The sequence below is a fragment of the Gymnodraco acuticeps genome, unplaced genomic scaffold (assembly GCF_902827175.1).
Source record: "Gymnodraco acuticeps unplaced genomic scaffold, fGymAcu1.1, whole genome shotgun sequence".
In the NCBI taxonomy this organism is placed as follows: domain Eukaryota; kingdom Metazoa; phylum Chordata; class Actinopteri; order Perciformes; family Bathydraconidae; genus Gymnodraco; species Gymnodraco acuticeps.
In genome coordinates, this window is record NW_022990235.1 from 1,796,265 (window position 1) to 1,819,484 (window position 23,220).

The 23,220-nt window shown below is 40.8% G+C and overlaps 1 protein-coding gene across 3 annotated transcripts; it reads right to left on the bottom strand.

The window, feature by feature from the left end:
* Nucleotides 1–524: 524 nt before the first annotated feature.
* Nucleotides 525–10,922, bottom strand: ddi2 (DNA-damage inducible protein 2). Of its 3 annotated transcripts, none has more exons than XM_034219112.1 (11): nucleotides 10,762–10,922; nucleotides 10,437–10,632; nucleotides 9,108–9,237; nucleotides 8,148–8,420; nucleotides 7,918–8,044; nucleotides 7,554–7,681; nucleotides 7,092–7,220; nucleotides 6,495–6,598; nucleotides 6,170–6,362; nucleotides 3,684–3,732; nucleotides 2,807–3,027 (listed from the first exon to the last, which is right to left on the bottom strand). In XM_034219112.1, the coding sequence occupies exons 2-10, from the start codon at nucleotides 10,572–10,574 to the stop codon at nucleotides 3,722–3,724; spliced, it is 1,233 nt and encodes a 410-aa protein (XP_034075003.1). In that variant the 5' UTR covers nucleotides 10,575–10,632; nucleotides 10,762–10,922; the 3' UTR covers nucleotides 2,807–3,027; nucleotides 3,684–3,721. The 3 variants fall into 3 exon arrangements, with proteins under 3 accessions (XP_034075002.1, XP_034075003.1, XP_034075004.1); XM_034219113.1 differs by having other exon boundaries at nucleotides 10,437–10,654; nucleotides 10,762–10,907; XM_034219111.1 differs by lacking the exons at nucleotides 7,554–7,681; nucleotides 7,918–8,044; nucleotides 8,148–8,420; ... (1 more) ...; nucleotides 10,437–10,632; nucleotides 10,762–10,922 and having other exon boundaries at nucleotides 525–3,027.
* Nucleotides 10,923–23,220: the final 12,298 nt, after the last annotated feature.

A 23,220-nucleotide genomic window follows, 5' to 3' on the forward strand; every position in this document is an offset into this window, starting at 1 on the left:
GTTCAATACAAACTAGTTCAAATCTGAACAAGTGGTTGAATGTTTGTCCTTTTTTCAGTTTCAGACAGTTTTCTGAACAAATCTAGCAATTTTTCAACATCAGCGCTCTGGGAAATTGAGATTAACTTTTTTCATTGATCAAAAAGTAGGCCTATTAACTGATATCTATCATATTTCGTAAGTTGGGTTATTCATTTAGCTAAGTTATTTTTCCAAATAGGAAAACACATTTAAAAAAAGTATATTTAAAGAAATCAGTAGGCCTTATGAATTCCTTAGAACCACCATTTTCCCACAATGCATTGTACAAAGGATAAGGCTTCTCAGAGCTGGGGGGAAAAACAGATAATTGTTTGAGAGCTAAACAAGACGTCAAAATAGTCTTTCCAGTTTTGGTGCACAAACTGCATTCCCCATTTGTCTCCTGTTGTATTAAAGTTGACATAGTTGAGTACATTGATTCGATTAGCGGTTTTGTATGACTTGATTATAAAAATGCAGAAGTAAAAAATAAATCCACAGTGTACAAATACTATTTCCATTTTATTTGCAATTTAAAATTTCATACAAGATAAAAGTAGATAATTCAATCTGCCTGAACATTGTTTGTATATGACCCAAATAAAGGCATTCAAATCCATCCTTGATATATGATGCACCGACATGAAAATATCTTAACAGATTACAAAATGAAAATGGGTGTTTTTAAAAAGGGGATGAACACAAACTGTGAAGATTTGACACAAAATAAAAAGGAATTTCTAAACAGGAGCTACAACGAACAGGTTTGTAATCTACACATGGAAATGCTTTTTAACTGTAGAAAGAACAAATACCGTAAAAGATACCTTCTGAAATACACATACTGACTTGGAAAATGCCATCTATGATACGTCAACAAACTGTATAGCCCAATTGATATCTCCGTGATAATAACCATGGATAAAGGGGACTTTTACTTATCTAGAGAAATTGTAAACTTGATCAACACTGACCAAACCTTCTTAACTGCAGCAGTTCTCACAATGACCATTTCCACCTTTAGGTTCTAATTTGTGAGCCAAAGAGCTACCAACATAAAAATCATTCATCACAACATTGTTTCAAATATTTGTGTTTGTGCTGAAAGCTCAGCAGACAGAGGAGTAACGCTAATCTATTTTGAGATTTTATTTCATTTTAATGATGCTTCACAACTTAAACAGTTTTATGAGGTATCAAAGGGGAAATCATAATAACGTTTAAAGAATCAATCATACATTGGGCATTTCATAATGTGTCAACATTGGACAACAGAAAAAGAAGAAAATCAATCTACCATACCAACTCTTTAAAAACCAATGAAATGGGTGGCCACCCAAAACATCTGCATGCAAACACACCTCACATATCAGCAGTATCCGGAAAAGTTTTACCAGTTGTCCTGTTTGTCTGGGATATTCTGTAGGACACACAGAGAGAGACAGCATTTCCCTGTTTAAACGTGCTCCCTGATAAGAAGAGACATCTGGGTCAGTATCAAGGTATAAATCAGAGAGACGCTGAGGGGAGGGGGGGACTCGTAGGACTGGGTGTGAGTCTAGGTGGGCACAGTGATGCTGCGGGCTAGTAGCGCCAGCAGAGCGAGCTCCACGACCCCCTGGGCTTGTTCCAGCGCCTCTGTGGCCTCCCTGGCAGAAAACCCTGCTGCCTGGATCCTCTGGATGTGTTCAGATGGAAATTGTTCTCTTAAAGGATGTGGAGAAGGGACAGGAGGGGCCGGAGATGTCAGCTGGGGGGCAAGAGGAGGGGAGGAGAGGGTTGAGGTGCTTGAGACTTCTTCAGGTGAGCCCACTGCCATGGACAGAGGGCTGAGGAAAGTGCGCTCAGTCTGGAGGCCGAGAGAGTCTGGGGTGTTGGTGCCAGAGGCCCGTCCGTCTGCGACCCCCCTCCCCTGCTGGCCCTCCGGGGGCTCCCTGACCTCCAGGTCCCCTGTGGGGTCAGGAGGATCCTCTGGCTCAGTCTGAAAACTGCTGATGTTATTCACTTCAGCTCGCCCACATTTATCTGCCCTCCTCTCTGGACGCTGCAGGGGTTTTTGACCCACCGCAGTCTCCAATGTGTCCCCATCCAGACGCTCCTCCTGTTCAGAGAGGACAGGCGCGAGACCCTTAGAGGGTCCCTCATCAGACACAGCAGCAGCAGCATGGTGGGCTTTGGCATCGCTTGGTTCTGCACCGGCTGGGATGGCAGTAGAGGTGATCCGGGGGGGGTCTTCGGGGGTCGGGGGGCATGGCTCGGGGTGGTCTGTTTCCTGGGTGAATGGATGTGAGGGGGAGCAGGAGGTGCTGCCGTTCTGGGACTGAGCGAGTTTGTTGGACACCAGCAGCTCGTGGAGCTCCATCAGAGCGGCTGCCAGGGAGGGGATGTTGTTGGAGCCGTGCTCTCCTTCGGGCTGGTTCCTCTCGGGGGACGCCACGCCCCGGGAGGCGGGGGGGGACTCCATCTCCACCGAGTCCACCGGTTGGTTAAGAGCACTCGGACCAGGTTCTGGGGCATTAGTGGTGTGACCTTCCATCACCTCCTGCTCCATGGGTTGAGTTGGGGAAAGTTCCTCTGCATGGGGGAGCACAGGGCTGCTCATCACCTCATCTGATTCAGACCCCCCCTCCGGACCCTGGGATGCTGTAGTCATGTCCGCAGGAGGTGAACGGGGGACGTCTGTTGAGGGACAGGGTACTGGGGACACCCTGGGGTTGCTTTGGACAGGCAGAGGGGGAGGGGGGACCTGATGAGGCGAAGAACCAGCATCCTCTGCTGAGGACGCCGGCCGAGGAGGATCCTGGGGGACAGGCTGGTCCTGGATCAGCCCTGGTACTGAGGCCTGCTCCAAGGTGGTCGCGGCAGACTGAGAGCGGTCCAGGGTTTGGGGCGGGCCAGAAGAAGGGCTTTGTGAAGGGGAGGGGGATGAGGACCTTTGGTCTAAGGTTCTGGGTAATGTTAATGGTGGGGGGGGCTGCGGTGAGGTAGTTTGTCCATCTGCAGTGTCTATTGTAAGAGAAGATACAACTTGGAATGAAACAGTGAACCAGTCTGGAGGTATTACTTTGGATAATAAGGAAACAACTAAAACAAACATTTTGCTGGACTACATATTATCCCATAATTGCGATTAATATAACTATTATTCTTTAGGACCATTTAATGCCACTGATATGTTGATAACAGCATACTAGTGGGAGTAAATCATTTTAAAGAGCAATACAATTTAATTTCTAATAATATCGTTCAGGATTGGAATGTGAAAAATATATTAAAATATACTCATTCAATAAACCAAACAAAAGAAAATAGACTCAATCAGAATTATTTTCTCAAAAAATGTGTAATGACTGCTGTTTATTCCTATTTATGTTGGTTTAAATGTTGGGGACATGACCATTTTTTTTTGACGATGTTAATTAATAATAAGTCGAAAAAGTAATTATCATGACAGGCCTAACACTCGCTGCATATTAAGTGGTTGACACTTTCTTTTTTTTCTACTTAATTTTTACAGTTATATGTATCCAGAATAAATACATACAGACATTCAAACAAATGTGCAACATCAATTAACCAATCCAGCAGCAAAATAACGGCAAAATAAAAGACACACATAGCAATGGGCTTAGCCTCGCAATGGACTTATGAAGTTGCAGTACCTGGTTGGTAGGGCCCTCTCCAGCTGTCTCCAAATGCATCAGTGCTGTCCTGCTCAGGGTTAGAGCGCACACCACACACATCATGCAAAGGGATGGAGAAAGTTAGCAGTCACACACAGAGCATGCACCAACCTATCAGCCTTTTCACACACAGATGTGAAAACTGTCATCCAAAAAAACCGTGAGCCTTTGTTCTAACACACAGAGGAATCACATAACCCGTCACTGAACCTCAGAAAACTCAGTTACATCAGTAGCACATTTGGTCAGAAACCATTAGTCACGATATGAATCAAATTGCTTCAACAGCTGAGCGATTCCTCTTATCTCTAGATGGATGCCTGATTCCACAACATGGCTGCTGTACGGAAGAGAATCCAATGTAACTCTACTGACGCTGCTTTTGTGTGAATCCATTTGCAATGTGCAGCCATTACTGGTCATGACTGGCATTAAAAGGGAAACACTTTTGTGATTATGTTTTGAATAAGATGTATGTAAGACTATGTAACATATGTGACCTGCTCTATCGAAATCAGTCGCATTGACCCGAAGACACATTTTGAGTTGGATACACTGCTGGAAAGAGGATATTCCTAGCTTTCTAATGATATCAGGATTGTTTTTTTACTCCAAATATTAAGCAAAATATGTCACATTATATAATGACTGTCACCGAGTCATCATTTTGAGAAAAAGGCCTTTAAAGTTTTCTCTTCTCTGGAATCCATCGATCTGATTGGTTATTAGCAAATTATCAAAATACTACAGAGGCAAGATATTTTCGTTTGGATTACTGGTCTGGGGGAAGCTCGCGAGTGTGTGTGTGTGTGTGTGTTTGTGTAATTTTGCATTTGTGTGTATTGTGTTTGTTTCCCGGGGAAAACCCTCACGAGAAACACCGGCTGTTGTTGTGCCTGCTGTGACTAGGTTTACATTCACTTTGGAGAATAACACGGGAGAAATTAGCGGAAGCGCTCTCTTTTCCTCTCTCTCTCCCCCCCTCCTGACAGCCTGTCAGTATCTCATGCAGCTCACTGATCCAGTAATGAGTGACCCGACAGTGAAGAATACATATATTTATAATGACTAGTTTAGCTTGTTCCAGAGGTAGATAAAATAGCTAAGTGTGTTAGGTCTAACTCTTGTGTGTTTTGCTCCGCTTACCGGTCCGGCGGGCGGAGCTGCAGGATTTCTGCTTCACACACACACGTTGCATACCGCTATTTTATAGTCTTTTTCGGACACCTTAAAATAATGCCAGACCGGAGAAGCCATTTTGGCGAGCTCGTTTTGCCGCACACAGAGAAAAGTGTCATGTATTTTACGTCATGCGATCGGCTCTCGCGATCGGCATGTTTAGAGAGCACCGAAAAAATAGTTTTTTACGCAAATCCACATTTATTTTGAAATGAGCCGTTGCGACTTCCGACTGATTTCGATAGAGCGGGTCACATGTATTTCCTAATGATAACTATCTATGTGTATCTTGGCCCAGGATGTCATTTTCAGTTTGTCTTTGCAGGAAGCTTTAAGTGCTGATCTCTCACTCCTTCAGACAACACAATGTGATGCTCAGTGCTGCGATACTGCATTAGCCCACACTTTACTGTGGTTTAGCACTGATGGCTCCATTACGCATTGGAGCCATTGGTGCTTTAAGTGTTTTTTCCAAGGCTTCTGTCAACAGTTAAAACTACAACATCATACCCATACAGGGCAACTCAAAACTAGTGGAGTATTAGCCCAATTCATCATCATATACAACTCAGTAACGGCCATATACAAATGGTTTCTAATCGCAATATAAATGCGGCTTAAAGTTCCATTCACATAGCCCAAGGGTCACCAACTACATTTGTCCAAGGGCCAAAATTAATCCAAGAAACACTTTTTATATGTATATATATATATATATATATATATCATATATCACCTATACAGCACATTTGGGAATGCAGTGTCTTGATCAAGGACACAACAACGTTTTTTGACGAGCGTGGGGGTCGAACCCGTGTAACTCGAGGTAACATGAGTGGGGGGCGAAAGCACTAACCACTCCGCCAACGCCACAGTCACCCCCGCCGTGCGGTATGAGAACGTCTGGCGGGCCAGATGTGGCCCGCGGGCCACCAGTTGATGGTCACTGACATAGCCCAAGGTTAGTTAACAACCCTAGTCACGAGTGTTTCCCTTTAAGCCTAAAAGCTTGATCTTAGCCAGGAACTAAGATTGTTTTTTTCTCATAGATGCTTATATTTTGCTGACAGACATCTCTCAATTTCCTGACGCCATCATATTCTATACCACATGTAATTTGCTGAGGTGATGACATGAAGTGATCATGTGACTGGAAATTCAGATGACTGCAGATGGGGTTGAGAGTAAAAAGCTTTAAATGGCGCATGCAGATATGGTTCTAACTTAGCTGAAACCAGCCCAATGAAACACAGGCCAAAGAGCAGCGATGGGCGGCTGTTTCTTACCGCTTTCCTGTATGGACCTCTGAAGAGCCTCCGCCAGTTCTCTGTCCCCTGTCTCATCTGGACGGTTGTCTTCACGGCTCTCTGGTCCGTATGCCAGCCGAGCGCACTCTGGCAGCTCCGCCTCAGACAGGAAGCTAGTCTCAGTGTTTGTGGTGCCCATCAGAAGCAAGTTCCTCTTCAGGTCGATCGAACACTACAAGAAAACACGAAAAATTATGCTCACGGATATAGTTCATAATATAAAAGAAAATGGAAATCCCTGAATTGTGTGATTCATCCCTATAGCATACTGCAGACTAAGCACAAATTAAAAAGGGGCTCGCACCTGATGTCTCTTAAGCATATCCAGGCCAAGCAGCATGTCCATTGGCTGGTCCTCCAAGATGGAGAAAGAACAAGGGAGGAAGATGCCCTCTATCTGGACCTGAGCTACATGAGTGCAACAACAGAACACAATATGAACTACCCCGACATTTTATTCAGAGACTTTAACATGGATGCAGTTCAAAGAAATAGATCCAGTTTGGAAACATTATTCTAACTACCCAGTCGGACCATCTCAGACACCGTTTTATATCTCTGCATACAGTTAAAAGAAAAGGGTTAGAAAAAGGTTAGGTTAGCTAGTTTTAGTGTTAATTTGTGTTATTTGTCAACCTAGTTACAAAGCCATTTTATAACCACACACTGGCTAACAGTAAGCTCCTCATCAGTACTTATTTGAAGCTATAACTATGTCTGAGAGTAGATAGGAAGTTGACTCAAAGACATCCGGTAATTCTGCCAAGCCAGGCTTTACATACTGCACATTTTCAAACAGCAGGAGGAGTTTGTATGACTGCACAAATTCAAACACACCTTACGTTTTCTTCTTCTTATGGAAACTACTCTGGACTCTTCAAATACACTTAAAAAAACGCACCCAAATGAACTCTTCCAATGATCTTCTGGGTGCCCACGCCCTTTGCGATCCCGGCCCAGCGACGGTCCACCAGCCTCATGATGTTACAGCGCTCAGCACATGCTTGGCTCATGATGGTCATCTGGGCTCCTAAAAACAAAACAATGGCAAAATCGAATCAAGGAATAAAAAAGGTCTGTGCAAGGAAGAAGCGATACAATGCAGTGTAAATCCAGTCCATCGTTGGGTGATCCGTTCACAAGCGGACAGCATGATCAGATCAAATTATTACTTTGATCAGAAAAAACACATTCTCAATCAGTCTTTTATTAGAGCACAGTAAAGGCAGATACTAATGTTTTTGCAAATCAGAGAACTTTATACTTTTTTATCTGTCAGGCCACAAACCAAAACTAAAACACGACATAGCAAGTTGAACCTGTTAAAGTACAGCAGATAGGATCAGGATGTAATGCTTATTACCTGAGTCAACAAAAGCTTTCACAGGGTGTCCATTGGCTTTGCAGTTAATGTAGAGCATAACCACCTGCCCAAAGCTTTCTGGGGCCTCCTCCATTGCAATGGTCATGTTTTCTTCAACATTGTGCTGCCTGGAATGTGCAAAAACACAAAGGTTTGCATTATTATAAAGACTGAAAACATGCTTCTCATGTTAATGACTAAGCTGCTTTGCCTTATGCCATCTCTAAATAGTACATTCCAATAATAAAAAGGAAATAAATAGTTTTATAAGAAAATAATAACATTATATTGCAGTAAAACTGAGCTGCACGATGCTGGAGACAAGGGGTTTGTGTGTTATAAATCTAAATGTTCAGCACCATACCTGATGTCCTCCGCAATCTTTGCTTGGGCATCAATATCAAAAGGATCAGCAGTCAGAAGTCTGATCCTCTCTTGCTCTCTCTTGGCTCGATCCTGCTGTTGCTCCAGCAGCACTTTGGTGAAGCGCTCTGAGGAGATGGGAATATACAATGACAGGTTTAGATCTGATAATGTAAAAAAAAAACATAAACAGAGATTGTGGCACGTGTCATAATCTGCTCTGTTGTTTACCAATATCTCCGCTCAGCAGAGCATCGGCAAGTGGCGGGTTTCGCTCCTTAAGGAGTGAAAGCTCGTGTGGATTGGATAATAGCATCTGCTGGAGTAAGGCAGGGTCATCCATCCCCTGAGGAGAGGACGTAGAAGATTGTGAGGCGCGCTGCGGCTGCTGTTGAGGCTGCGGCTGTGAAGCCTGTTGCTGCTGCGGCCTTATGGCACCACGCTGACCAGAAGAAGATGAGGTGCCGGGGATTGTGATGGAACGAAAGTCAATATGGGGCAGACCTTAGGAGCACAAGAGATACAGAGTGAGAGGTAAGCACTTTACATGGACACAAACTGACATTAATGATTATAGTTGATGCATACATCTTTGCTGTAGTTAGTTTACGGGTGTTTCATTCTTGTGTCCCTAGATATATAACCCTTTTTTTTCCAACTTTAATGTTTTTTGGCCCGGTCAATGCTTTTTGGAAAGGGTTTTTGGTTAGTTGCCTGAAATAAGGTCCATAGTTCGCACAAGCCTAAGATACTTTTATGTTTGTTTAGACATCAAATGTTTAAGTAAATACCCAATTGGTAAATGGCTAAAGCTTCATCGCATCATAAAAGAGGTGGTTTCAAAGAAGTAACTACATGAGACTATTAAATGTCAGCACGCTGAACAGGAGTCCACCTTTAGCTTTGAGGTGGTGGCGTGAAGTCATACAATCGTGATGTTGTTTGTTTTTAGCCAAACGTTATAAATGTACTTCTGGCGATAGCATTCACAATTCATAAATGGTGTTACAATATGTAGATAGTCCTGCTTAACAAAACCTCTGAGTTAATTTACTATAATATTCTGAAATCTAACTGAAAAATGTTAAAATTGTCTGAGGAGCTGTTATGATGCTATCTTCAGGGTTAGACCTCCACGTCACTCCTGCACTTCTTTAAAGCTTTCTTATCATTTCAACAAAGGTGTCTTACCTGGAAAGGCTGGCTGACTTGGTGGTGGCCTTCTGTCAACTTGCCTGAGAACCACCACATCTCCATCCTTAACACCATATGTCCCCAAGGCACGAGTTGGGTCTTTTAGGGTCTGTTCTATATATGTGACCTGTTTACGGAAAAATACAGAATTCAAATTGATATCATCGCACAAAAGATACAGGTTATTGTTTAGGTTGAATGTAATGATATTGTATTATATTATAAAATACACAACTGAATTAGCTAAGCATACCCAACACAGAAAATATATTTTATTATTTCAAATTGTACAATTGTTAAAAAATAATGCAGTCATTAGGTCCATTTGCAAACTCTTTACACTTGACTTTATATCATATATATTTCCACTGGCTAAACATTTCAGTGGTCTGTCTGACTTCAACAACTACCTTACAAGCCAGATGTACAACGTTATTTGAATAGTTATCATTGCATCTGTTTTCAGCATTCCCCTAAAAGAAATTCATAACAGAGCAAGCTGTTTTAATTAAGAAAGGAAAGTGCATTTTGAAGCCTGTTATCTACCACAATTTAGAGTCTGTACATGTTACAACATGTTCAAAAAAAGGAAGCAAATAGAAAGTGAAATCAGAGAACATTTCACGTGTTCAGTTGAGAATGGTCTCATTATCAAAACTGTTGAAGATTACATTTCTGTGAACTGACACGACCAATCAAGTATTCAACTGATACCTAATCATTTCAGGTATCTAGCTACATCTTTAGAACATCGTATAAATGTATATATTAACAAGGACACCCTCCTTGGTACAGGATTCAGTCAGTGCTCCTTTTAATGTAGCTCCCCATCTTTCTTTAAATGTGTTTTAATGTGTCCCGTCTTGGTGTGATGTGTTGTGTTATAATGAACTCTTATTGTTTTCAGATTTTACACATGCCAACTATAAACAAATGTCAACCTTTAGCTTGGAAAAAAAGAATACAATAAAGTGTTTGGTACTCTAACATTACTGGAGCACAATGTGTCTCGATAAGAGAAAAGAAAGCAGATGGTTTTGTTAACTTCGTGTAACAGTTAGCCTCAGTCTTTCTACCAGTTGACAGCAGCTAGCTTATTTAGTTTTACTTCCACCCTCAGCTAAAGCCTTCTGTTTGTTAATAACTGCTGGAAAAACATAACAAATAACCCTTGGAGGCACATGTCGGTGTCATGTGTGTTGTTGATAAATGACGTTTCGCAACACACCCTCCATCAAAACAGCAAACATCCGATTCATGCTAGCCAGTCAGCTAGCTAGCTCTTAGCTACGTTAGCTCTCTGGCTACAGCTAGCCTGGCTCTTACCTGGATTTCCCCAGCTGGGATTCCTGATTCCAGTTCACAAAGTGCTATAAAGTCTCTCAGCTCCAGCTCTGGGGAAACATCGAGGCCGAAGGTGGTTTCTGGGCTATCCCTCGGCGCACAGAAAACGGTGACCAGCATCGTTTTTTTTAAAAGGCAGGATCACTAGACAGACCCGCTGCAACAGAATGTGAAGTTCCTTGTTTCACAGAGAAAACCCCCTAATTATTATTAGTTTTTCTAACAGTTTAAACATGTGTTTCAGTAGAAAACGCGTCAAATTGGGAAGTTATATTACAACGAAAGACAGTGACTGCTTTACACTTACTGGGTAAACGCCTGGTGTGACAGTTTCTCTTTTAACAACAACTAAACAACATCAAGTAGTATTGTTGCTCAGTAGTGCCGCATTTCATCTGGCTTGCTTTTCGACATGTCGCATTATAGAATTTGCAGTCGTGAGTAGTTTCTTCTTCTAATCTGAACATAGCAGGCATGTTACCACCACCTATTGGATCTGTTGGGTATTACAGACAGCCAAGACAATTCAACAGTGGTGGAAGAAGTATTCAGATGCTTTACTTGAATACAAGTGCCAATGTATTATTGTAAAAAATAGTTTAAAAATATTTAAAAAGTAATCATTGTGCAGAAAATTGACCTTTATTGTTGTAGACAAAGACAGTTTGGATTTACGTTTTGTAACATATTTAAATAATTTGACCCTTTTGTGACCTAAAGAGTAACTAGTAGAGATGCATTTCGTTCAAAGTAATCCCTTGTGCCCTCCTCGGGCATTTTTGTACATTTTTCCTGACTTTTAAAAAAATTTGGTAATCATTTCAGATGTGTTATAGCTTTTGGCATGGAATTATGTAAGAAGTCTTCTTATGAGTACATTTTTTGAAATCCATTGTCGTTTACTCTTACATGTTTTGTATACTCTCGTGATGCATTTTGTACCCTCTGGACACCTTCGTGGCAAAAATGTACACGCCCATAATAACTGCTATTAAATCATCATACATGAATTTATTTTTCTACTTTTTTTCATAATCACTTAAACAACGTACTCAAAACTACCAAACATTCAATAATATTCTAGATTTTAACCCTTTAAATGCCTGTTTAATTATTTGCATTATTTATTACAAAAAAACACAAAACCTTACATTTTTTCAATATAATAATTAGTAGAGGGATGGAGCTCTGGTGGTTATTAGAGTCTTGGATGAGTCAAAGATTGACAATAAAATTGATTTCACTGCATTATTATTTTTTACGTAGTGTCAGATACTACCTCTGGACCCCTTCGTGGCAAAAATGTACACGCCCATAATAACTGCTATTAAATCATACATCAACATTTCTTTCTACTTTTTTTTTCGGAAATCACTTAAACAACTTATAACGTACTCAAATCTACCACATATTCGATATTTTTCAGGATGTTAACCCATTAAATGCCTGTTTCATTATCTGAATTATCTCATTATTTATTAAAAAAGAACACAAAAAATGAAAAATTTAAATTATTAGAGTCTTGGATGTGTCAAAGATTAGCAAGAAAATTGATTTGACTGCATTATTATTTTTTACGTAGTATCAGATACTACCTCTGGACACCTTCGTGGCAAAAAATGCCTCATTGACTGCCATTCAAACCACCTTTTTTGATCTCACTGCCATTGCAGTATAAAACCATGCATTTTGTAATGTCAGCATTTCGGGGCCCCAACAGTGTGTGTATGTGTGCGTGCGTGCGTGTGTGTGTGTGTATCTGCATGCACTGATCATTTCAGGGTCAAAAAACGGCATCTTGTGTGTATCTGTAAACATGCACTGATCATTTCAGGGTAAAAAAAGGGCATCTTGTGTGTATCTGTAAACATGCACTGATCATTTCAGGGTAAAAAAAAGGGCATCTTTTGATCTTTTGAAGGATGCATTTCATGTGTCTTTGAAGAGTTGCTCGAGTAATTAAAAAACAAAAAACAACTGTTAGTTTGTTTACGCACCTGGCTGCTTTCACAGCCAAATGTTAACATGCAGTTTGGCTGAGGGGTTATTTCATGAGTGAGCAGAGAAGGAGAAAGTCCTGGAGCCAAGAGTAGGAGCTAAAATGAAGAGGCATTTCACTGCAGAAGAGGCCATATAAATGGTCATGCAGCCTTCATCAGCAAGCGATGACTCTTCTTCTGAAGAAACAAGCTCTGAGTCTGACATTGAATTATCTCTGGAATCCTCCACAACTGAGAGTGCTTCTGAATGTTTGTCTGAAAGTGGGGAGGACACTGAGGATCCGGCCCATCCATAGACAGCAAGCGCATTTCGTGGCATCTACAGGCATTGGCAAGTACTTCCGGCATATGCCACAGAGGCCGCTACTCTGTGACATAGACATATAAAGAGGCTCCACAGTGTACAAGGATAGCATAGGGGCGCCCAGGGGAGGCCTAGATGTTGCATTCCATGTCCTAACGTACCGATTGATCACGACGGCCTCTTCTAGAGAACATATTGCTTTCATACCTTAAATGGTATGAAAAGAGGGAGGGTACATTTCTCATGAGGAGACAGTTACAAATGCTAGCAGAACAGGACGACCCACCCCCATATACAGATGTTGATGAAAATGATGAGTATGTTAAATAATGAAATCATGTGAAGAAGTGAGAAAACTAAAATGCTAAAATGGAGTGAATTCATTTCATGACTTTACACTATTCCAAGATAGTTTATTTTTATTTACTTTACACTATTCCAAGAAAGTTTATTTTATTCTTCATTATTTTATACTATTCTAATATGGTAGATTTCATGTTTTATAAATCATTGCTATTCTAAAATGGTTTGTTTCTTTTCACTTTGTAAAAACAAGTGCCTTAACACTGAGCGTGGTATGCGAAAGGTTTCTGTGAAAGGAGGGAGGAAGAAATGTTCTGATACCAAGCCATTAGCCGCTTTCACACCGCAGGACTTGCCGTACTTTAGTGCCGGTGTCAGTACCAGATATGTTCGGGCTACCAGATATGTTCGGGTGTATTTCCGTCGCATCCGTCATCCGTCATATCCGTCTACTCACCTCCCTCTGCTCCCAGCGCTCTGCTGCCACACACCGGCCGTCTGCGGAACTGCAGCCGGAGGAACTCGGTACAGCTTGTTATGTGTGTGTACTTGTGCACATAAATAATGTTTCTAATTATTTACAATTAAAAAATATATATATTCTGCGTTACTTTAGCCAACACTTTTATAATATATAAGCCTGATCATGTCGTTGAAAGCAAGTACAGATGTTCTCCCTTTTCCACAGTTCTGTGTGAACTTCATCTAGGCAGATGCTTTGCTTCTGCCTAGATGAAGTTCACAGCAGAAGTCTGTTTTGTAAGACTGGTTTTGTTGCAGTCTGTTCATGCTATGTGTTTCTTGCGTAAGACTATATACACACGGAACACATGTATTACAGGGCTGTACCCAGTGTGCTTCATAAAACATTTTTGAAGCTTATATTGAAGCCTAATATTGATCGACAAATATTTAGAAATAAATCTGGTTCTGCCTGCCTGCCTCATCGCACTCTGCCCTGCTGCATTACCATGTATAGTATTTACATTCATAATGATCCTTTTTTGTTGCAGAGCTTTAGAGGCTTTAAGAGACGAACTGTCAATGATGCCAACTTGGCGACCTACAAACTAGATATAGCAATCTTGGAGCTATTGCGGCTAGCTACTTTCATTGGAAAGAATTTCGCGGTCATTATGGGGAAGCGGAGGGATCTAGATCGTTCACACATAACAAGCTGTACCGAGTTCCTCCGGCTGCAGTTCCGCAGACGGCCGGTGTGTGGCAGCAGAGCGCTGGGAGCAGAGGGAGGTGAGTAGACGGATATGACGGATGACGGATGCGACGGAAATACACCCGAACATATCTGGTAGCCCGAACATATCTGGTACTGACACCGGCACTAAAGTACCACGGCACTGAATCCGCCAGGGGGCTAGTGCCAATCACATTCACACAGCAGTACATTCCCTGAGGCAAGATTACGCTGACGTCACTTCATCTTCTTCTTCTCTGGGTTTACTGGCAGGCCGCAAAACCACTTCACGGCGAGTACAACAAAAAACGAGAGAAGAAGAACTACACGGGGGAGGGGGTATAAAGCCCACCCGCTGTATGAGGCGTTTGTTTACTTTCCGACCTCAGACATGATGGAGTTCATAAGGGTAATAAGGGTAATTTACAAATAAAATACCCCATTATAACAATGGACTTTATCTTTATGTATTTATTATATATTACCCCCTCAGGCTGATTTTGGAAAAGGACATTAACCCTTGTTTGGTGTTTTTCCCTTATTTATCTAAACAAATGACATGATAAATTACTTGTGTTTATGTGTGTAAGACTTGTGTTTCTGCCCCTGCCATTGCTGCACAAGGTTGCAACATTGTAGATAAATTCAACCACCGACACCTGTCTGCTCTCACATTCTTCTCTTCTGCAAATTTGGGGTGGGACACAATAAATAAAGCTTCGCCAGTTTGTTTGTTTTATTGCACAGTCAAGACATAACAATAACGGCATCACGCTGTTCCAGGTGTGTCGTATGCATGTAAATTGAAGTTAAATAAAAGTGTGAAATGTAAAATAAAGTGTCAGTAGTTTCAAAACAATGTAACAGTGGCAATATATATATAGCAGCAGACACACCTTAGTGCAAGTTAGGTGTCAGTATTAAAAAACAGTGGCAATATATATATATAAGAAAATCGTTACCACTCTTATTATTGTGGTCTTTAATTTTTTTATAGTCCTGCCTGAGTTTCTTTATTTTTACCCGGCATCCGTGTGCACTGTGCACGATTCCCAGCTCAAGTAGCTTTTGCGAAAATCGCTCAAAACATTTGGAGTTGGGAACTGCTTTCTGTAGAAGACTTCAAAATTGCAAGAGTAACCCCCCTGCACAAAAAAGGCAGCAAATTGGACCCAGGCAACTACCGCCCTGTTTCTATACTTACCTCCATCTCGAAAGTCATGGAAAAAATAGTATATGAACAGGTCGAAAAGTACCTCGCGGAAAATAAACTAATCTATGAATTTCAATCTGGCTTTAGAACATCCCACTCCACTGACACATGCCTTCTTTATTTGAGCGACCACATCAAACAAGAGGTGGACGAGGGCAAGTACTGCGGCATGGTGATGCTGGACCTACAAAAGGCTTTCGACACTGTCAATCACCCCATTCTGATTGACAAGCTAAAAGCAATTGGTTTTGGATAAACTATCGGTGAGCTGGATGCAATCCTACCTGGAGGGGAGAGAAACAGATGGTGGAGGTAAACGGTACTCTGTCCCCCCCCCCTCCCAGTGAGCTGTGGTGTTCCACAAGGAAGCATATTAGGTCCGTTACTGTTCCTAATTTATGTAAATGACATATCATCAGCATGTGACTGCAACTTGTTCCTGTTCGCGGACGACTCAGCCCTGCTGGTCTCTGACAGGAACAGGTTGCAGGTTGAAAAAACCCTCAGCTCCGAGCTCGGCAGAATCTGCACCTGGCTCGCCGATAATAAATTATCATTACACCTGGGTAAAACAGAGTCCATTCTCTTCGGTTCGAAACATAATCTCAGCAAATCTGACGACTTCTCAGTTGCAGTGGGCGACATTATTGTCACAAGTAAGAAGGAAATTACATACCTAGGATTTATTCTTGAGGCAAACCTCTCCTGTGACAAAATGGCATCCAATGTAATAAAAAAAGTCAATCAAAGAACTAGATTCCTATACCGGATCTCCTCTCTGGTAAACAAAAACACCCTGAAAACTCTGGCAGGAGCACTCATTCAAGGGTACTATGACTATGCTTGCACGTCATGGTACCATAGCACCTCCAAGGCTCTAAAAATAAAACTTCAAACATCGCAAAATAAACTGGTCAGACTACTGCTTGACCTTTCATCTAGAACCCACCTCACCTCTGCCCACTTTGACAACCTAGGATGGCTTAGAGTAGACGACAGAGTACAGCTACTTGCAATGGGCCTGGTCTACAAGATCCACTACACCTCTATGGTACCCATGTACATGTCAAAATTCTTCCCAAGGTCAAGGAATACCATGATCATAACACCAGAGGGAGCTCCACAAATCATGTGAAACCCAGATTTGGCACAAAAAAGGGGGAATACACGTTTCGCAATTATGCCACATCAAGGTGGAACGCTCTTCCCACAACTGTAAAGGAAAGTAAAACTATACTTACCTTCAAAACCTCTCTTAAAGAGCACCTTCGGGGAGAGCATTGCAAAACTGGCCCCGGTAATGGTACAAATCTCAACCTGTCGTTCAATGGACAGCTTCCCCCCCCCCATCTATGTATATACTCGCATTTTAGACTCTGTTACTAACTGTATATCTGTAGACTTGGTATGTCTTAAATATCCGGTTAGGATGTATTAGAATGAAATCTAAAATGAAAATTGTAAACAAGCAATCTGTATGTAAAAAAAAACAAAAAACCACCTGTATGTAAATTGTAAATAAGCCATCTGTATGTCAAATATGTCTTATATGTCTTAAATGACATGATGAATTGGAAATGGGGGACCCTGATGTAAACAAGACGAAAGTCTTTCTCTGGTCTGCATCCCCTTAACAATTGTATGTTTTGAGCTGTACTGTACTGTACCCAATATACAAGCTGTTAATAAACTTTTCAATCAATCAATCAATCAATCAATAGAAGCTGCTGCATCCCGTCCTCGGAGTAAATTGCCAGAAGCGCCGACACTTCCTCATCATTCCACCGCTCCGGTGTTGTAGTACGTGTGGTCATAACTGCTTTAAAGTACAAAAAAACTACTCGCTCAGGTGTGGATGTGGTTTTGTAGCGAGGAAAAAAATGGCTGCCTTAACGGTACGTCCACACAGCAGCTTTTCAAAAATCTTGAAAATCTTGGAGCTGGGCGTGTCTGAAAGCTTGGGGATTTCACGACCAACAACCAATCACATGAATCTCCCGCCCCCGACATACAAAGCAAAGAACCCCGGTTCTTCTCCACTATTTCTTTTAACATTTTGAACATTTATGAGATTAATGTCTATGGTGCTATTTTATGCTACATTCCATGCTGGCTAATGATACTGTATATGCTTGTTAGCAACAAAGTAAACTAGCAACGAAGTAAACTGGATATAAAATCCCCAAACAAGCGAAAACCTACCAGTTTCACCCACTGCCTCTGCCACCTCCCTCCATGCCTGGTTCCTCCGGTTTGTATCCCGGTAAGTAAATAAGGACTGGTCATAAAGAACCGGGTGATTTGCTACCGCAATAACTAAGTTCTCCTCCATTTTTGTGGAATATAGAAATGAACTGTGGGTCCGGTTTTCCCAGCTTGCACGCGGTTTGATTGGCTAGCGCTTGAACTGTCAGATTTGCATAAACGGATCTGATTGGCTGTCGCTTCCAGCTCAGCCTCAAAAGTTGAACATTGTTCAACTTTGGAATCCTGAACATCCTGGAAATCCTGGAAATCTTCGCCTCGCCCCCCCACAATGCAGTTCGGCGACAAGCGAGGGAAAGTGACGTCATCCCCATTCAAAGTCAATGGGCGGAGACGCGCTGGAAGCGGTGGACAAATCGCCAAAAGCTGCTGTGTGTACGGGCCACAGAAAATTCAGAGTCTAACGGGGCGTGGTTTGCAATTCGCCCAGCCAATAGAAATAGAATAGAAATTGGCACTCTTTTATCACCAGGTTCGTACCACCTCTCTAGCAGGGACTGAAAATGGCCAAAAGAGTTCTCGGCACTTAGTAGTCCCGGCGGTGTGAACGCGACATTATTGGTACTAACGGAACTAAAGAACCAAAGTACCAGGGTAAGTCCTGCGGTGTGAATGCGGCTATTGCTGCTATTTTGAAGAATGATATTGAATGTTAACACTAGAAGTTATGCACAAGAGAAAACTATTATGTTTGAACACAGTCAAAGTATTTTTTGTATTTTTGTAAAGTTGAGGCTATTTGAACCATTCCATTTTGATTGTATGTTTTTGATATGAGTTATGTATTATGCAAAGTTCAGATGAAGAACTCATTGATTTCAGTATTATACACACCTTTTAGGTGTGTAAGGAGGTGTTGAGGTTTAGGATGGCAGCTTCTTCTTACGCTGCACTCGGAGAGACATATTGGAGACGGAGACGATGAACTGTTTAGCCCTTGAGCATGATTTATTCCTCTGCTTCACAGGTGATTCCTATAGTACAGAATAGACACAATCTCTTTATACATACAATAACTGAGGACATTATGTAAACATTTCCCTTAACAGGAGGGACTGTTAGAAATTAAAATCAATGTTTGATAGCATAAAGTAGCTTAAACATACCGTCAGTTTAAATGCTATTTTATTCTGGAAAAAACCGGAAGTTCTCAATACCAAGCTTTTATTCTGAAAATCCTTCATCTCCGGTTAGCATTTAGCATGTGGCTAATATATCATTTCCTATAGATGTGAATTTAGCAGTGAAATGACATGGAGTGATGCACACCGAAACCTACTGATTTAACACTACAACTAATTGAACCAAGAGATTAGGAGGAGAAGAGGCGTGTCTAGTTATACAATTAATGTAAAATGTCGAAATCCTCCGTTTAACGCAATATCGGACACAGAAGAACGAGGGGGAAGTCTCCTACGTCACAGCCCCTAGAGAGGAGGAGCAAACAGCCAGCAAGCGGGAAGGACGAATGCTTGTGAGCTCTCTTCTGCACGGCCACCACAGGGAGAGGAAGATGCAGCCTTTCTGACTGAACAATATCCTGTTTGTAACATTACCGCGCCATATTTTTAATTAAAGTAACCATTTGAACCTTCTCAGAGACTCCATTTAGTCTACTTTTAAAGCTTCTCTCCTTGACGCGAGAATAACGAGCACAGTTAACAAGTTACAGACCAATGTTGCTGCCCTCGCAGAAACCACCGAGACCGCCATCACCACTCGTGCCACGGGCTCGACCAAAAGGAGACGTGTGTGCTGGTTGTGCACAGGCCTAAAAAATAGGTCTTCTACCACGTGCACCAAGTGTAACAGGTGCATTTGTAGAGAGCACCAGGTCCCATGCTGCAGGACCTGCTGGTCTGCTGCTGGAAATGAGCTGAGCTAAACTGAACACACACACACACACACACACACACACACACACATTTGTTTCGCTCAAACACACATCACATCACATTCAAAGCCTGGATATTTCTGTTTCAAATGTGTTACTATTTCATATGTTCTGTTGTGTTCTCTTTTGTTGTTGAAGTTTTCAAAGTTGTTGCAGTTTGCCCAATAAATGTTCACATCGATGACTCAGATATTGATTTGAAAATTATTTCACATGCACAAATCACTGTTGGGCCCCCCTGGTAGTCACACGGCTCGATATTATAAACATAATTTCACGGATCGGCCTACAGTGGGAAAATGGTTGAATCTTGTAGAATACAGTAAAAATGTCAAATATAACAACTTTTCTGAATCTAGATGAAATGCTGACATTACAAAATGCATGGTTTTATACTACAATGGCAGTGAGATCAAAAAAGGTGGTTTGAATGGCAGTCAATGAGGCATTTTTTTGCCACGAAGGTGTCCAGAGGTAGTATCTAATCATTTTTTGGGTTTTTTCGTAAGACAAAATGAAATAATTCAAATAATTAAACAGGCATTTAAAGGGTTAACATCCTGAAAATGATTTGAATGTTTGGTAGGTTTGAGTACGTTAGAAGTTGTTTAAGTGATTCATGAAAAAAAAAGTAGAAAAAGATATTGATGTATGATGATTTAATAGCAGTTGTTTGGGGCGTGTACATTTTTGCCACGAAGGTGTCCAGAAGTAGTATCTGACACTACGTCAAAAATAATAATGCAGTCAAATCAATTTTGTTGCTAATCTTTGACTCATCCAAGACTCTAATAACCACCAAAGTTCCATCCCTCCTTTAAGGTGCAGTATTTTTAAAGACATCACACAACCTACGTAGTTTGTTCGTTTCCATGCTGTTAATATGTTTGTCGACTGGTAAAAAGACCTAACAAAAATCCAACAGCCACCAATAATTTATCTTCTGGTAAACATGAAACCACTTCCTGTACACCTGAATATGTTCGCTAACAAGTGGAACCAGTTCAGTGAAGCTGGCTCATGTACAATTTTCTTAGTCTCATGTCTTAATGTCAATTTTAAGCTCTGTAACACCTGTTCAAATCAAGGGGCAGGGCACTGTAATAGAACAATATTATACTCACTTACTTACTTTAATAATATCAGTGTGATTCTTATTTGCTAATGTTTCTATCTATATTTACTACTTCTCACACTTCGTAGCTAAGCTTGGGGAAATTCCTTGTTAATAAAATGTGTTGCAATGATGTTAGTTACACTCTTTGTGCACCAACAGTATGACCTTCAATTCCGTTGAACTGAGAACTTCCTGATATGGCCTCTCTACCTCCCCTACCTCCCTAACTTCCAGAATGCTCCTTTGTTATCACCAAGCTATACCCCTCCCTTTCTCCTCTCTCTGTGTTTAAATATGCAACCCAAACTCTATTATTCGTCTTTCACTCTGTAGACTGTATGCTCTCTGTATGACTGACTGAACTTTCTTGCAAGAAATCAAAAAACAACAAAGACAGCTGAATGGTTTGATTCTCTATCCACATTTGATAAATAAATTCCTGCCACAGGCACCAAATAATAACCTCCTTCTGTTTTTGTGTGTCTGCAAAAATCAAATGAATTCGACAGAGTAGACCCATGAGAAAGCATCTAATACTTTCTTTATTAAAGCCCCTACAAACAGACGGTCCGCCAACATAACCTGAACCCCTTTTCAAGATTGTGTTATACAGACGGGGCTGGATTGACATCTTAATCTCCAGTTAGTTTTTTTTGCACCAGACAAGGTCCTACTTGGTAGTCCACAGTGTCTGGTGATGCAGCATATCTCCTGCCAGTTTCTGTAAGGAGTTCGAATCAGCTCTGTAAGAACAAATAAAATAACAGAAAATGTATTTGATTCATTGATATATGCTTATTCGGAAACATGTAGTGCTGAATAGTCGGGTAGTTGTCTTTGAGCACCTCTGAGCACCTTAGCTTCTATTGTTTTTCTACCTTTGGGTTGTCCAAACTTTACAAGGAGCACATTAAATACTGGGCTGAGGATCCAGAACACTTTGTAAAGTTACCTTACATGCTATGAAACCTGCCTTTGAGTTTGTTTGCGTTCGAAGCTGCCTGGCAGAGCAGAATCTTTTTCAAGAGAAATATTCCTGTAAACTATTTCTAGTGACGCTAACTCTCCTTCAAGTAGCAGCCTGAGTAAAAGTCCTGTCATGTCGAGACAAACACTTCTCTCCTGACAAATATCTGGGAAAATCTAGAATTTCATTTTGTGCTTAACAGCTCAACCCGTTTCATTCAATCATTGTACTTCCTCTTTTCAACTTGTTTCATTGGTTTTATGCTAACATTGTAACAATATTGATTTTTTTTTATGGCCTTGTGTAAACGTTTTCTAGTTTTTTATTTCACTGCCAGCTCAAACTCAGGCGGAGATGTATGTTAAACATCCGTTTTGAAGAAGCGAGCTTGCATTGGTGTGGTTTTATCTTGCAGATGATCAAGAATATGTGGTTATTTTTCCATCTGCTCTTTGACTCCATGTGCAAAGGTACTATGTCTTGTTGTTACTGGCAAAATAACGTAACGCTGCATAGTTTCCGTTATGTAAACCGCTGATTTCTTGCATATTTTCCTATTTTTTCTGAAACTATAAAAATAGCCCAAATAAAGGTCATAAAATGCCAAAAAAGCCCTGAGGCTGTTTTGATAATAACATTACGTTTTATAAAATATGTTAATGGAGCAGGCTGATGAATATGGAAAATGATTATTACTTTTAACTGCATCTAATTATGTGTATAACAATTATTCATTTATCTATCCAATTAAGGTATTATCATCTAAATGTACATTTTAGCTCAAGTTAAGTAAAAAATACATGAATGTTGAAATACATGACTGTTGGAATGACTGAATAATTCAACAGTGAAGTTTGTAACAGTGTCTGAGAGAAAGAAACACAACCTTCCTTTAGACTCATCAAAAAGAGATGTATTTTGGGGAAACATTACGTCACAAATTGTTGTAGCTAAAATGCATATCCGTCTATTTTTTGGGATTTAAGATCACTGCATTTGCAATTTATTATGTGTATACGCATAAACATATTTTGAAACATGTGGTACTAAATATAACATCGTGAAAAAAACTCAAGGTTTAATTGCTTGCTTTCCCCCAGTTTATGCTGCAATATTAAATATTTTGGTTTTAGACTTTTTATTGATTTAACATCATAAAACACTGAATGAGTAATGCATGTGTGCTAACTTGCATACTGTAACTTATTATTCTTATTATTTCCATGTTTTTTGTTGTTGTAATTCTCATGTAAAGTATTAGGTCATAAAAAAGACATAAAATACACTAACGTTTTCAGTTTACAATATATGTGTATCCATTCATATTTATGTCATCAAACCTAAATGTTTCCAGCTTAAGAAAAAAATAAAGTTGTGGATCAATTAATTGGAGTTAAAAGGAGTGTGTAAATGTGAGTCACTGTCTCAAAAAAAAGAAGTGGGTTTTTTCACGTCTATATAAGATATGGTGATTTCCATATCCCGGTAGTCTCTGTCTCACTCTGTGG